The sequence below is a fragment of the Bison bison genome, unplaced genomic scaffold, assembly GCF_000754665.1.
Source record: "Bison bison bison isolate TAMUID 2011002044 unplaced genomic scaffold, Bison_UMD1.0 scf7180017864143, whole genome shotgun sequence".
Classification (NCBI taxonomy): Eukaryota; Metazoa; Chordata; class Mammalia; order Artiodactyla; family Bovidae; genus Bison; species Bison bison.
Genome location: NW_011494715.1, coordinates 6,465,867 through 6,477,838, shown reverse-complemented (window position 1 = coordinate 6,477,838; position 11,972 = coordinate 6,465,867). Strand labels below are relative to the sequence as shown.

The 11,972-nt window shown below is 47.0% G+C and overlaps 1 protein-coding gene across 3 annotated transcripts in view; it reads left to right on the top strand.

Annotated features, from left to right (window-relative positions):
* PNOC (prepronociceptin) overlaps nucleotides 1–11,972 on the top strand; it is a 35,835-nt gene that overhangs the window by 17,799 nt on the left and 6,064 nt on the right. For all 3 annotated transcript variants that reach the window (XM_010840292.1, XM_010840290.1, XM_010840291.1), the window contains exon 4: nucleotides 1,967–2,116. In XM_010840292.1, the coding sequence (XP_010838594.1) occupies nucleotides 1,967–2,116 (150 nt within the window). The remainder of the gene's footprint in view (nucleotides 1–1,966; nucleotides 2,117–11,972) is intronic.

The window sequence follows — 11,972 nt, the reverse complement described above, 5'->3', positions numbered from 1 at the left end:
CCCCCCCCCCCCCCATCCCACCCCTCTAGGTCTTCAGAGCGCTGACCTGAGCTCCCTGTGCGATACACAGGTACCACATTATCTAGCAATCCCAGTACTGGGCATATGCCCTGAGAAAAGACACATGTACCCCAATGTTCATTGCAGCACTGTTTCAAATAGCCAGGACATGGAAGCAACCTGAATGTCCATCAACAGATGAATGGATAAAGGAGATGTGGTACATATATATGATGGAAGATTACTCAGCCATTACAAAAATTGGGTCATTTGTAGAGATGTGGATGGACCTTGAGTCTGTCATACAGAGTAAAGTAAGTCAGAAAGAGAAAAACAAATATCCTATATTAACGCATATATGTGGAATCTAAAAAAATGGTACAGATGAACCTGTCTGCAGGGCAGAAACAGAGATGTGGATGTAGAGAGTGGACAGGCAGACACAGGGGAGAAGGGGAAAGAGGGATGAATTGGGAGACTAGGATTGAATATATACACTGCCACGTGAAAAATAGACAGCTAGTGGCAACCTCACTCATTATTCAAAACCCATCTCAGATGTCACCTCAATAACTTAACAAGCATTGACCATTGATTCAGTCGCCATACTCTTGGTATGAAAAGCTTGGATGATGCCCAGGAAGAGCTGGCATGGTTTCCGTGCATGGCCAGTGGCCACGGATCACCCCCCCTCCTCCTCCCACTGACTAGCGCCATCGCACACCTATTTTCTACCTCTGCTTCTCAAACTCTAAGCATGTATACAAATCACCTGAGAATCTTACTAAAAAGACAGATCCAGATTCAGTAGATCTGGGGTAGGGACCGAAATTCTGTTTTGCTTATAAGATCCCAGGAGATGCTGCTGGTCTGCAGACTGCATTTGAATAGTAAGGCTTATACATTGTCTCAGTGTAGTCTAATTAAAAAGTAATAAAGGCCATTATTTGTTTTTCTATGCTGAATACTCAAGGTAAAATTTATATACAAGGAAACACACAGCATCTAAATGTACAATTCAGTGAATTTCTAGCAAACGTATACACCCCTGTGACCTACACCTCAATCAAGAACATTTCACATTTCCAGAAAGTCCCCTCATTCCCCTTTCCATTTAACCCTCCAAATAAAGTTGATTCTACAGGGACCCAAAGTGATGCAGTCCAAGAAAATAGCTTTCCGATGCAGGAGACTCGATCACAGGATAAGTCTAAAGGGAAACAGGAAGAACTGCATTTGTTTGAGGCAATCCTACATAAAGAATATAAATGACTGATCTAACTCATAATCATTGGTGCTATTACCTTAGAATAGTCTCTTTGGTCGTTTTTCAATAAATGACTCCATCTGCCTGGCCCTGTGCTTTGCACAGAATAACAAGGTGAACATATTAGCTCTGTGTGCAGAGAGCTGGCTCCCATCAAGGAGGAGAAACAGACAAGAAACCTAGCAGATGCTTCCCAGAAGAGTGAATTTGGGGCTGCAGGGCATTCCTGGCCAAGGCAGGGGAGGATGAGTCATTCATAAATCTCCTATGTTACACATCTCATACTCTGCAAAACATTTCTTATGGATCTCATTTTTGCAACAGCCCCGGGCCAAGGCAGGTACCAGTGTTTCCCATTAAGAGCTGTGAAAAATGAGACTGGGAGGGGCTGTCTCAAGGCCACAAGTGGGCCTTGCAAGTGGGGCCTGCGGCTCCCTGGAAGCTCTCATACACGTGGAGGCCAGTTGGATAGCAGGAGTAACAGGTGTGCCTGCTTCCCCATCCCCATCCCAGAACCCAGATGTGCCTGTGCGTGAACATCACCCCTGGCAAACAGGCTGGGCCACCTGTGCCCTTGACCATCCAACCCCCATTGGGAAGTGGAATCCAGGGCACTGTGCCCTGGACGAGGGTCTCCAGCCCCTACCGGCCCCCAGAGAAGGGCTGTGCTAACGGTGCCCACCCTCACTTGTGTTTTAGCGTCTGGCTTCCAGCTCCTGCACCATGAAAATCCTGTTTTGTGACCTCCTGCTGCTCAGCCTCTTCTCCAGCGTGTCCAGCAGCTGTCAGAAGGACTGTCTGGTCTGCAGAGAGAAGCTCCGCCCCACTCTTGACAGCTTCAGCCTCGAGGTAGGTCCAGGAGTTTGGACCCTGTCTTCCCCTTCCCGCCCAGGTCACGTGACTCTCCCAGTGTGGGATGGTCCCTAAGAAACACACGTGGACTTGAGCAGCTTCTGAAATCAAACCCTGTCATTGTCCCACGTTTCCACATTTGAGTAAAGACCCACCCAGGCTGCTGTTTTGTTCCTATTATTAAAAGCATTCACACTCATTCTAGAGAATTTGGCAAATTCCAAGAACTATGAAAAGAAAAAATTAAAGTCACCTTTAATCTCACCGGTCAGAGAAAAAAATCTTAGTTTTTTCACTTGCTGTTTTATACCAAGATAAGTTTCCCATTATTAGCATTATTTTAAGTATACTTGGCTTAACCAATCCCTCCTGCTGAGCATGTAAGTTGTCCTCCAGTTTTGATGTTATAGACAATTCTACAGTGAACACCTACGTGCTGTCTTGTATTTATTTGAGCACTAAATTTCACTAAGTCAGCTGCTTTCTCCACTGCTTTTATTACTGTTTAAATAGTTATTCCTTTCCTACTAAATCCAATATAACTCGATTACTTTTTCTTTGTAGTCAAGAGAACTCCTTTCAAAAGATGTCATGTTTGGAACTCCTCAATCTTAAGAGTCACCTTTTCCCTCCTGTCCCTTGAGGCAAGTGTACAAATATAGAAACCAAGTACTCACATTGGGCTGACACACAGACATGAACAGACACAGCCCCCTGACCCACCAAAACACCACGCTCCTCCCATGCCACCTCAGTGGCTTTCGAGCCTGTTTTCTGAACAGTAATAACCATGAAATCATGAAGAAGCATCCCGAGAACCCATTCAAATTCATCCATTCTCCTCCTCCAGTCATTGTGGGTTTTCTGAGCACCTACTATGCACCAAGCACCTACTATGCGCCAAGCACTGGGCTAGACCAAGGGCCCCAAGGCGAGCAGACAGATAGTGGGAGAGAAGAACCCACAATCCTTTCCTGAGAGTAATTACTGAGCAATGGGGAAGCAAGAGCAGTGGACCCCAACCTAGTCTAGAGGGGTGGAGGGGGCTTTGGGAGGAACTGAAGCCTCTAAGGAGACCTTAAGATGGTCAAAGAGGCAGGGAGTGAGCCCAGGTAATGAGGGAGGCACAGAGTGGGGGAGGAGCGCACATGCGCAAATGCCTTTTGGGGGGAGGGGAGTGGCATGTAAAGAATTGAGGCAAGCTGGATTTGGCTAGAACACAGAAGACCCACATGTCTTTTCTGTGCAGGCCAGAGAGGCTTAAAATTTGACCCAAAACAAAACACTTCCCCGTGGTCTCAGTCAACAGAGCAGACCGCTAGTTCACAGGTAAACCAGTGAAGGAGCTGATAAAGGAATAATCTCATCATTGTCACACTCTTGACAAAGACTGAAAGTTGTACACAGTTCCTAAATCACAAGTTTTAACTGCAACCCTATATCTCCCACTCCAAGAAGCATGAAGATATGTGTACACCCATGTTTATGGCAGCATTACTCACGATAGTCAAAAGGTAGAAAAGACTCAAATGACCGACGAGAGACGGATGGATAAACAAAACATGGTCAATGCGGACAATGGAATATTATGCAGCTTTTAAAAAGGAAGGGAATTGTGATACAGGCTACATCATGGATGAGCCCTGAAGATGTATGCTGTCACAAAACGACAAATACTGTAGGATGGCACTTACCTGCAGTTCAAGACCAGTCAAGACTCAGAGACAGAAAGTAGAATGGGGCTGCCAAGAGCTGGGGAAACAGGGAGAGGGGAGTTAGTGTTTAATAAATACCAAGTTTCAGTTTGGGAGAACGAAAAATTTCTAGAGATGGGAGCAAGGGTTGATGGTAACCCAACAAAGTGAATGTACTTAATGCCACTGAGATGTACTCTTAAAAATGGTTCCAGTGTAAATTTGATGGTATTTTGGATTTTACAATAGAAAAAAAAGTATTTGGAGCTCAACTGTAAGGATAACACTGAGTCTGCATTAGTTTGTTTTTTTTTTCCACAAATTTAGGTAACTTGTTGAGAGCAAACATCATGCCTGACTGTGAAGCACTGTGATGTTCCGGCTCCCGGGACACCTTGACCTTGGGTGCCAATTGTAAGATGACAGAGGCCACCAGGGCAGGTTCCCTCCAGCCTCCTTATTGTCACCTTAGGATCTGTGCTTCTGCTCCTTCTTCTTCCCCCTTCCTGTGTACCACTGATTTTCCTGCTGGAAATTCTTTTTTCCCATCTCCCACTTGCTCTTTCCTTCCCTTTGTTGTCCTGTTTTTGGAAGAGTATCCCCATTTGCAACTTGGACCCCCTCACAGTTGCCTCGCCCCTTTGCTGTGCTCGAGCTCAGTTGCTCAGTGGTATCTGCCCGCATGGGCTGTAGCCCCCCAGGCTCCTCTGTCCATGGGATTCTCCAGGCAAGAATACTGGTGTGGGTTGCCATTTCCTTCTCCAGGGGACCTCCCCTACCCCGTGACTCGAACCCGTGTCTCCTGCACTGCAGGCAGATTCTTTAATGCTGCCCCACCTGGGAAGCCCGCCTTAACTCCTTAGCCAATCTCCAAGGTCACCAGCAGTTCCTAACCACAGAAACCTTCGCCAATGTGCAGGCTTCCCCTCCTCGTCCTCTCTGGTGAACTCCGCTCTCTTCTCCACTCTGACTCTTCCTTTTCTGCCTCCTGTTAGAGCCCCATTTCTCTTCCTGCCCCCTCCAAACACAAGTGATAACCAAGATTCCCTGTTCTTACCTCCATGTCCTTTCTTCTTCCCAGCGTCTGCTTTCCCCAGGCAGCAGGTACACTTTTTGCCTCCTCTCTGCTGGGATCCCATCACTTTCCATAGTTCCTGGGAAATCCATGCTTCCCTTCCCTCCCCACAGCTCCAAGATCCTGTCCTGCCATCTTGCTCATACCTCCGACTCCTCCCCCAGCCAATAAACCCTTCACTACTACTCAGGAGAGGATGCCTTGCTGATTCCCCACCAGCCCCCAGTTGAGCCAGCCCTTAGCACCTTTGTTCTCTGACAATCACTTGCATCTGCTGGGCTATCTCTTAGGTGCTTCTTTGCCAATTAATCTGGGCTTCTCCAGCACACAGTACAGTGTGGCACAGGGCAGTACTCAATAAACAGGTCCCGTGGAAACCGGAGGGCTTCCCAGATGGTGCTAGTGGGAACCCGCCTGCCAATGCAAGAGATGAAAGAGATACAGGTTCGAACCCTGGGTCTGGAATATTCCCTGGAGGAGGAAATGGCAACCCCCTCCAATATTCTTGCCGAGAGAATCCCATGGACAGAGGAGCCTGATGGGCTACAGTCCGTGGAGTCACAAAGAGTTGGACACGACGGAAATGACTTCGCATGCAAGCACAGGGAAACTGTAACATTCCAAGGCCTTTTAGTCTCCTAACGGGTGCAGATGCTTTAGAGGTTTTGCACAGGTGTCTTTCAAAGCCAGGAAGGAATTTGGAGCTAGTTTCTATTTCTCCGTAGCATCTTAAATCTCTGGGATCTGGAAAACACTAAGAAAATGGCCAGTTCCCGCTTCAGAGTGATGGATGACCTCTTGCAAGTGCCTGTTGACCCCCAGAGGACCTGGTTGCCTGGGTGTTTCTAGCTTATATTCACTTTTAACCTATTTTTTTTTTAAGTTTTATGAAATGCCTAGAATCGAGACAACCACATCTCACTTCCAAATCTTGCAACCCTTGACTATGTCCTCTCTGTGAAAGATGGGAGGACTCAGATATTTAGGCAAGGGTCACTGTCCGCCCCCACCCCAATCCTTCCACCAAATGATGGGATCCCAATATATTCCCAGGACCTTCCGGACCCTTGGCTTCATCAGGAATTTCATTTGTTCTCCCTCCAGGGCAATGGTCCAAGCATGCCTGCCTTTTTGTTAGACTATCATTTTGGTAAGTAAATGACTAGTACACAAGCCAAATGATTGGAAAGTCCTGGGCTTTCAGCTAATTGAGAATGATACTTACCCTACCAGCTTACGAAGAAAAAAGCTAGATTCACCGAGTCATTTTAGTGACCAAGAAGAAGGTAACTCCCAAGAAAGTTCTGTTTTGTTGTTGTAGTAGTTTAGTTACTCAGTCATGTCCAACTCTTTGCGACCTCACAGACTGTAGCCCAACAGGCTCCTCTGTCCATGGGATTTCCCAGGCAAGAAAACTGGAGGGGGTTGCCATTTCCTTCTCCAGGCAATCTTCCAGACCCAGGGATCAAACCCGTATCTCCTGCATTGGCAGGCAGATTCTTTACCCCTGAGCCACCAGGGAAGCCAAGAAAGATCTAGGGAAACTTATTTAAATTCCCTAAAACTCTATTAACAGCAGAAGAGTTACTACTTCTGGTAGTTTCTGTCTTCATTACACAGAAAATCTTAGTAGTTGACTTGCCCTGCTGCTGCTGCTGCTGCTGCTAAGTTGCTTCAGTCGTGTCCGACTCTGTGTGACACCATAGACTGCAGCCCACCAGGCTCCCCCGTCCCTGGAATTCTCCAGGCAAGAACACTGGAGTGGGTTGCCATTTTCTTCTCCAATGCATGAAAGTGAAAAGTGAAAGTGAAGTCGCTCAGTCGTGTCTGACTCTTAGCAACCCCATGGACTGCAGCCTTCCAGGCTCCTCCGTCCATGGGATTTTCCAGGCAAGAGTACTGGAGTGGGTGCCATCGCCTTCTCCCCTGACTTGCCCTAGGAGTTCCTAACACATTTTTCTTTTGTGCTGCGCATCTGCTGGCCCACTAGCATTGGCTCTCTGATATACTGGCAGAACCTCCCAAAGCAAATAGGTCCCAAGTGTCTCTTGGTCAGCAGTGGCTGGATTCCTTAGAGGCAGAAACATGACAATCTGAATGAATTGTTTATTTTCCTTCTGTAGGGCTCACTAATCTTTGATCCTAGACATTCAGATGACCCTTTGCTCATTGACTTCCCTCCCCCATGCAAAGCCCAGCTTTACAGATCAATTTGGCATCAATCTGGGACTTTCCAGATGCTCCTCCATGCTGTGTCTGAATATAGCAATGTCATCAGAGTGGGCTGTGAAAACGTGTCCAGCTCACTTAATGGGCCATTAACCCATCTCTGCAAACAGGCTGTTGAGTCCCTCAGACCAGAGAGTGTAGTCAGTAAGCTCATATGCCCATCTGGTGCTACAAATGTTGCCGTCAATTTGGATTCCTCATTTTTTTTTGCCCCAAAACCTTCTCCTAAATCAGGAATTAAGATCCGTTTTTTAGTACCTAATCATCTAACAGTATGTTGAGTCTCGGTAACAGCTATACATCTGGTTTGATCATAGAATTTCATTTCCTCTGATTGACATGCAATATAATTACCATCTGGGCTTAGAAACCCAGGGGCTTGCAGAAGATCTTAGAGACTCTAGGCTTAACAGTTTCCACTTGTTCCTGTAAATGGACAGAGCAGAACAAGGCAACGAGCACTTTGAGGATCCTATCCATGTGAGGACTGAACCAAGTGTGTTCAAAAGTCCTTTTGAGTCCAACAAGTCTACGCTTATGACCGCACAAGTCACTCTGGGACTTGAACCCAGCAAAACCCCAGGATGGAACTTGAACCCACTCCTTTTTTTTTTTTTATGTGACTGCTCCAGGTCTTAGTTGCAGCACACTGGAGTTGTCATCCTCACATGCTAGATTTTCACTGTGGCATGTGGAAGTGAGTGTGTGCTCAGTCACTCAATTGAGTCTGACTCTTTTTGGCCCCATGGACTGTAGCCCTCTAGGCTCTTCAGTCATGGGATTCTCTAGGCAAGAATACTGGAGTGGGTTGCCATTTCCTCTTCCAAGGGATCTTCCTGACAGAGGGATCAATAGCCACGTTTCCTGTGCCTCCCTCATTGGCAGGCAGATTCTTTACCAAGGAGCCACCTGGGAAGCCCTTAGTAGCAGGATGAGGGATCTAATTTCCTGACCAGGGATGGAACCCAAGTGTCCTGCATTGGGAGTGCAGAGTCTTAACCACTGAATGACCAGGAAAGCCACTGTCTTTTAATTGAAATTGCACACCTGGTCTCAGGACTTAATGAAGCTTAAATTCTTTATGTCTCCTTGCACAAAGAATTCCGTAAGAGACAAAGTGATAGGTAATAAGTGGATTTATTTAGAGATACACATTCCATAGACAGAATGCAATCTGTCTCAAAAGGAGAGAATGGCCCTGGAAGAAATACATTTCACAGACAGAGTGTGGGCCATCTCAGAAGGCAAGAGGCCCCAGAATATGGGGTGGTTAGTTTTTATGGGCTGGGTGATTTCATGGGCTAATGAGTAGGAGAATTATTCGAGTTATTTTGGAAAAGGGGTAGAGATTTTCTGGAATTGGGCCGCCGCCCACTTTTTGATCTTTTACGATCAGCCTCTGAACTTTCATGGCGCCTGTAGGTGTGTCATTTATCACAGTGCTAATATCACAGCAAGCATATGAAGAGGCTCAAGGTTCACTGGAAGTCGAATCTTCCGCCATCTTTTATCTACTCATTAGCCCATGAAATCACCCAGCCCATAAAAACTAACCACCAGTTTATGTCGTATCCTCTAGGGCTATGTCATTTGATTAGAGGTTTTATCCTTCCCGCTTCCCTCCTATTTCACTTCTACTGACTTTCCCGGTGTTACCCATGCTTTCTGCTTCCTCCTTGACTCTGTAGAGTAGGGTTTCTCAGACTCTGTGGATATATTAAGCTGGATAATTATTTGTTGGGGTGCGGGGTGGGCTGTCCCTTACATTACAGGTTGTTTGCCAGTGTTCTTGTGAAATGGAGCCGGACCCTGGGGGTCCTCCTGGGTACAAGTCCTTTCTGTGTCCCCCAATTCTTGTTTGTAGGAAATAGGTCTCCTTCAGTCTCCTGAACCTGCCCTGAGTTCCAAAGGGAAGTTGCTAATCAGGGAAGGTAGGGGATGCCAAGAGCAGGGAGGAGCAGTCAAACAATAGTGCAGCCATTCTTGGTTCCCCTCAAGGAATATACATAACAATACCTTTGTGTTCAAAGGGCTGACTCATTAAAAAAGACCAGGATACTGGAAAAGTTGGAGGCAGGAAAAGAAGGGGATGATGGAGGATGAGATGATTGGATGGCGGCACCGACTCAATGGACGTGAGTTTGAGAAAACTCTGGGAGGTGGTGAAGGACAGGGAAGCCTGGCGTGCTGCAGTCTGTGGGTTGCAGAGTCAGACACGACTTAGCGACTGAATGACGACAACGACCTTTGAATTCCTCTGTGGGACCTACGGCCCCCACCCAGGTGGATGATGGTAACTTCAGGCTGAGCACAAGATTCCTGGAACATCTGTTACCACCAGCCATTCAGAACAAAGTCACACACCCTGCAGCCTTCACCCCATATCTTGCCTATAAAAACTTCTCCACGAAATCCATCAGGGAGTTCGGGGCTTTTGAATAGGAGTCACCTGTTCACCTTGCTTCACAGCACCCCCAAGAGGAAATCAGGCAGAGAGGGTGGAAAGCAGACGGCGGACTCACATGCTGACCAGATGGAGAGACGGGGTCCTGAGAAGGGGGATTCTGGAGAGGTGCCCAGGGATCTACACCTGAACCAGCTGGGGAGTAAGGTGATGTTCAGAGAGAGAGACAGAGCAAAAAGATAGACTTGGGGTGGAAAAAAGTAGGAGTGAAGTACTGATATATATGCTACAATCAGTACTTCATTCAAACCTGTTCCACACATACTGAAAAAGTATATCAGAAAAGAATTAAAGTCACCTGCTAGTAACAAACACCTGAAGTGACACCTTTAATAAGATGGAGATTTAGGAGTTCTCAGGTGGCTCAGTGGTAAAGAATCCACCTGCCAATGTAGGAGACTCGGGTCCTATCCCTGAGTCAGGAAGATCCCCAGGAGGAGGAAAAGGCAACTCACTGCAGTGTTCCTGCCTGGGAAATCCCGCGGACAGAGAGGAGCCTGCTGGGCTACAGTCTGTGGGGTCACAAAAGAGTTGGACGAAACTTAGCAACTAAACAACAGTACCTGGTAGTCCACCGGTAGGATTCGGGCTTTCACTGCTGTGACATGGGTTCTGTCCCTGGTTGGGGAACTGAGATCCCACAAGCTGCGCTGTGTGTCCCCCGCCCACCAAAAGATGGAGATTTGATTCCTCACACAGAAGTCAGGAGGAGAAAGTGGGAGATGCTCAAGTGGAGGCATGAGCATGACCACATCTTGGAGAAGCTTGGCAGCAACAAAAGGAGGGCAGGGTCAGGGTGGTAAAGGCAAGCAGGAGAAGTCAGACTGAAGGACACGTTTTGAGGATTTGGTGGAACAGCTGTTGAAGCCTGTGATTTAAGCTGCATGCGTATCTCACTACTCGGTTAGAGACCAAGTTGGAAACCTTGCTCATAGAGGCACGTGTACCACTCTGAACACCCGGGTGGGAGTGTTTGCTCCCCAGAGAGCCCCAATGGGGCACACACGCATCTTCTCACATCCTGCACCTGTCCAACCAGAGCAGTAACTCCTGGTGCCCTGTAAGCCAGGCACGGGCTCCTTGGTTTGGGGCTGTCTTGGTAGTCCAGTGTTAAGACTCCAAGCTTCCAATGCAGTGGGTGCAGGTTTGATCCCTGGTCCAGGAACTAAGATCCCACATGATGCATGGTGCAGCCAAAAAAAGTAAAAATTAAAAAAAAGACTCCAAGGTTTGATGAAGGGCTCTGCAGCTTCCTGCTCACCATGATGTCAAAGTCAGGCTGAAGTGGGGTTTTCATCTGACCCCAAAAACACAGAGAGGAGTGTTCGGGGTGAAGTGTGCTTGGGTGCTCAGTTGTTTCCGACTCTTTGCGGCCCCACAGGCTGTAGCCCGCCAGACTCCTCTGTCCATGGGATTTTCCAGGCAAGAATACTGGAGCAGGTTCCCATTTCCTTCTCCAGGGAATCTTCCTGAACCAGGGATTGAAGCTGTGTCTCCTGTGGTTCCTGCTTTACAGGTGGATTCTTTACCACTTGAGCATCCGGGAAGCCTGAAGCCAAAACAATAGGGAAAAAAAAAACGTGGAGGCAGAGGCTTCCAGGAGATTCCAATCAGAGATAGGAATGTGGGAGGGAAGGGTTAAGGCCAGGGCCAGTCAGGAAGGTACAGGAACATCATGGTCAGGCTGGTGGTCTGGACGAGAGGTGGGAGATGCCAGGAGAGACAGAAGCTGCCGGGGTTCCTAGAGAGCTGGCAGGTCCACTGAATTGTGTTGGACAGTCCCAGATTATCCAACCTGTCTATATCCCAAAGGGTCTTAACCCCCCCCTTTCTACTTTTTTATTGGTGTATAGTTGATTTACAATGTTGTATTAATTTCTGCTCTACAGCAAGGTGACTCAGTTATTATATATACAAATTTTTAAATATTCTTTCCCATTATGGTTTATCCTAGGACATTGAATTTAGATCCCTATGCTATAGAGTAGGACTGTGTTGTCCATTCATTCTGTATGTAATAGCTTGCGTCTACTCACCCTAAACTCCCAGTCCATCCTTCCCCCACCTCCTCCTAACCCTTGGCAACCATAAGTCTGTTCTCTATTTGATCCCTATTTTCTATAACTCATGCACTGAGAGTGATGATGAATGTATGCAAGGTGAAAAACGAATCACACCAAGGTTGATCTTTACCAGGTGACCTTAGAATAAGCATGCAGATTTAACTGCGTGACTACATGCTTTAACATCCCCAGTTTCTTAAATCACTCTGACCTCTCCCAGGCCTGATAAGAGAACAGAATAAAATGTTTCTTTATGGATGAGCTATGATGAGCTATATTTGGCTCCAAAAACCCAACAAAGACTATAACTCTGTTTGTGCATTTTGTT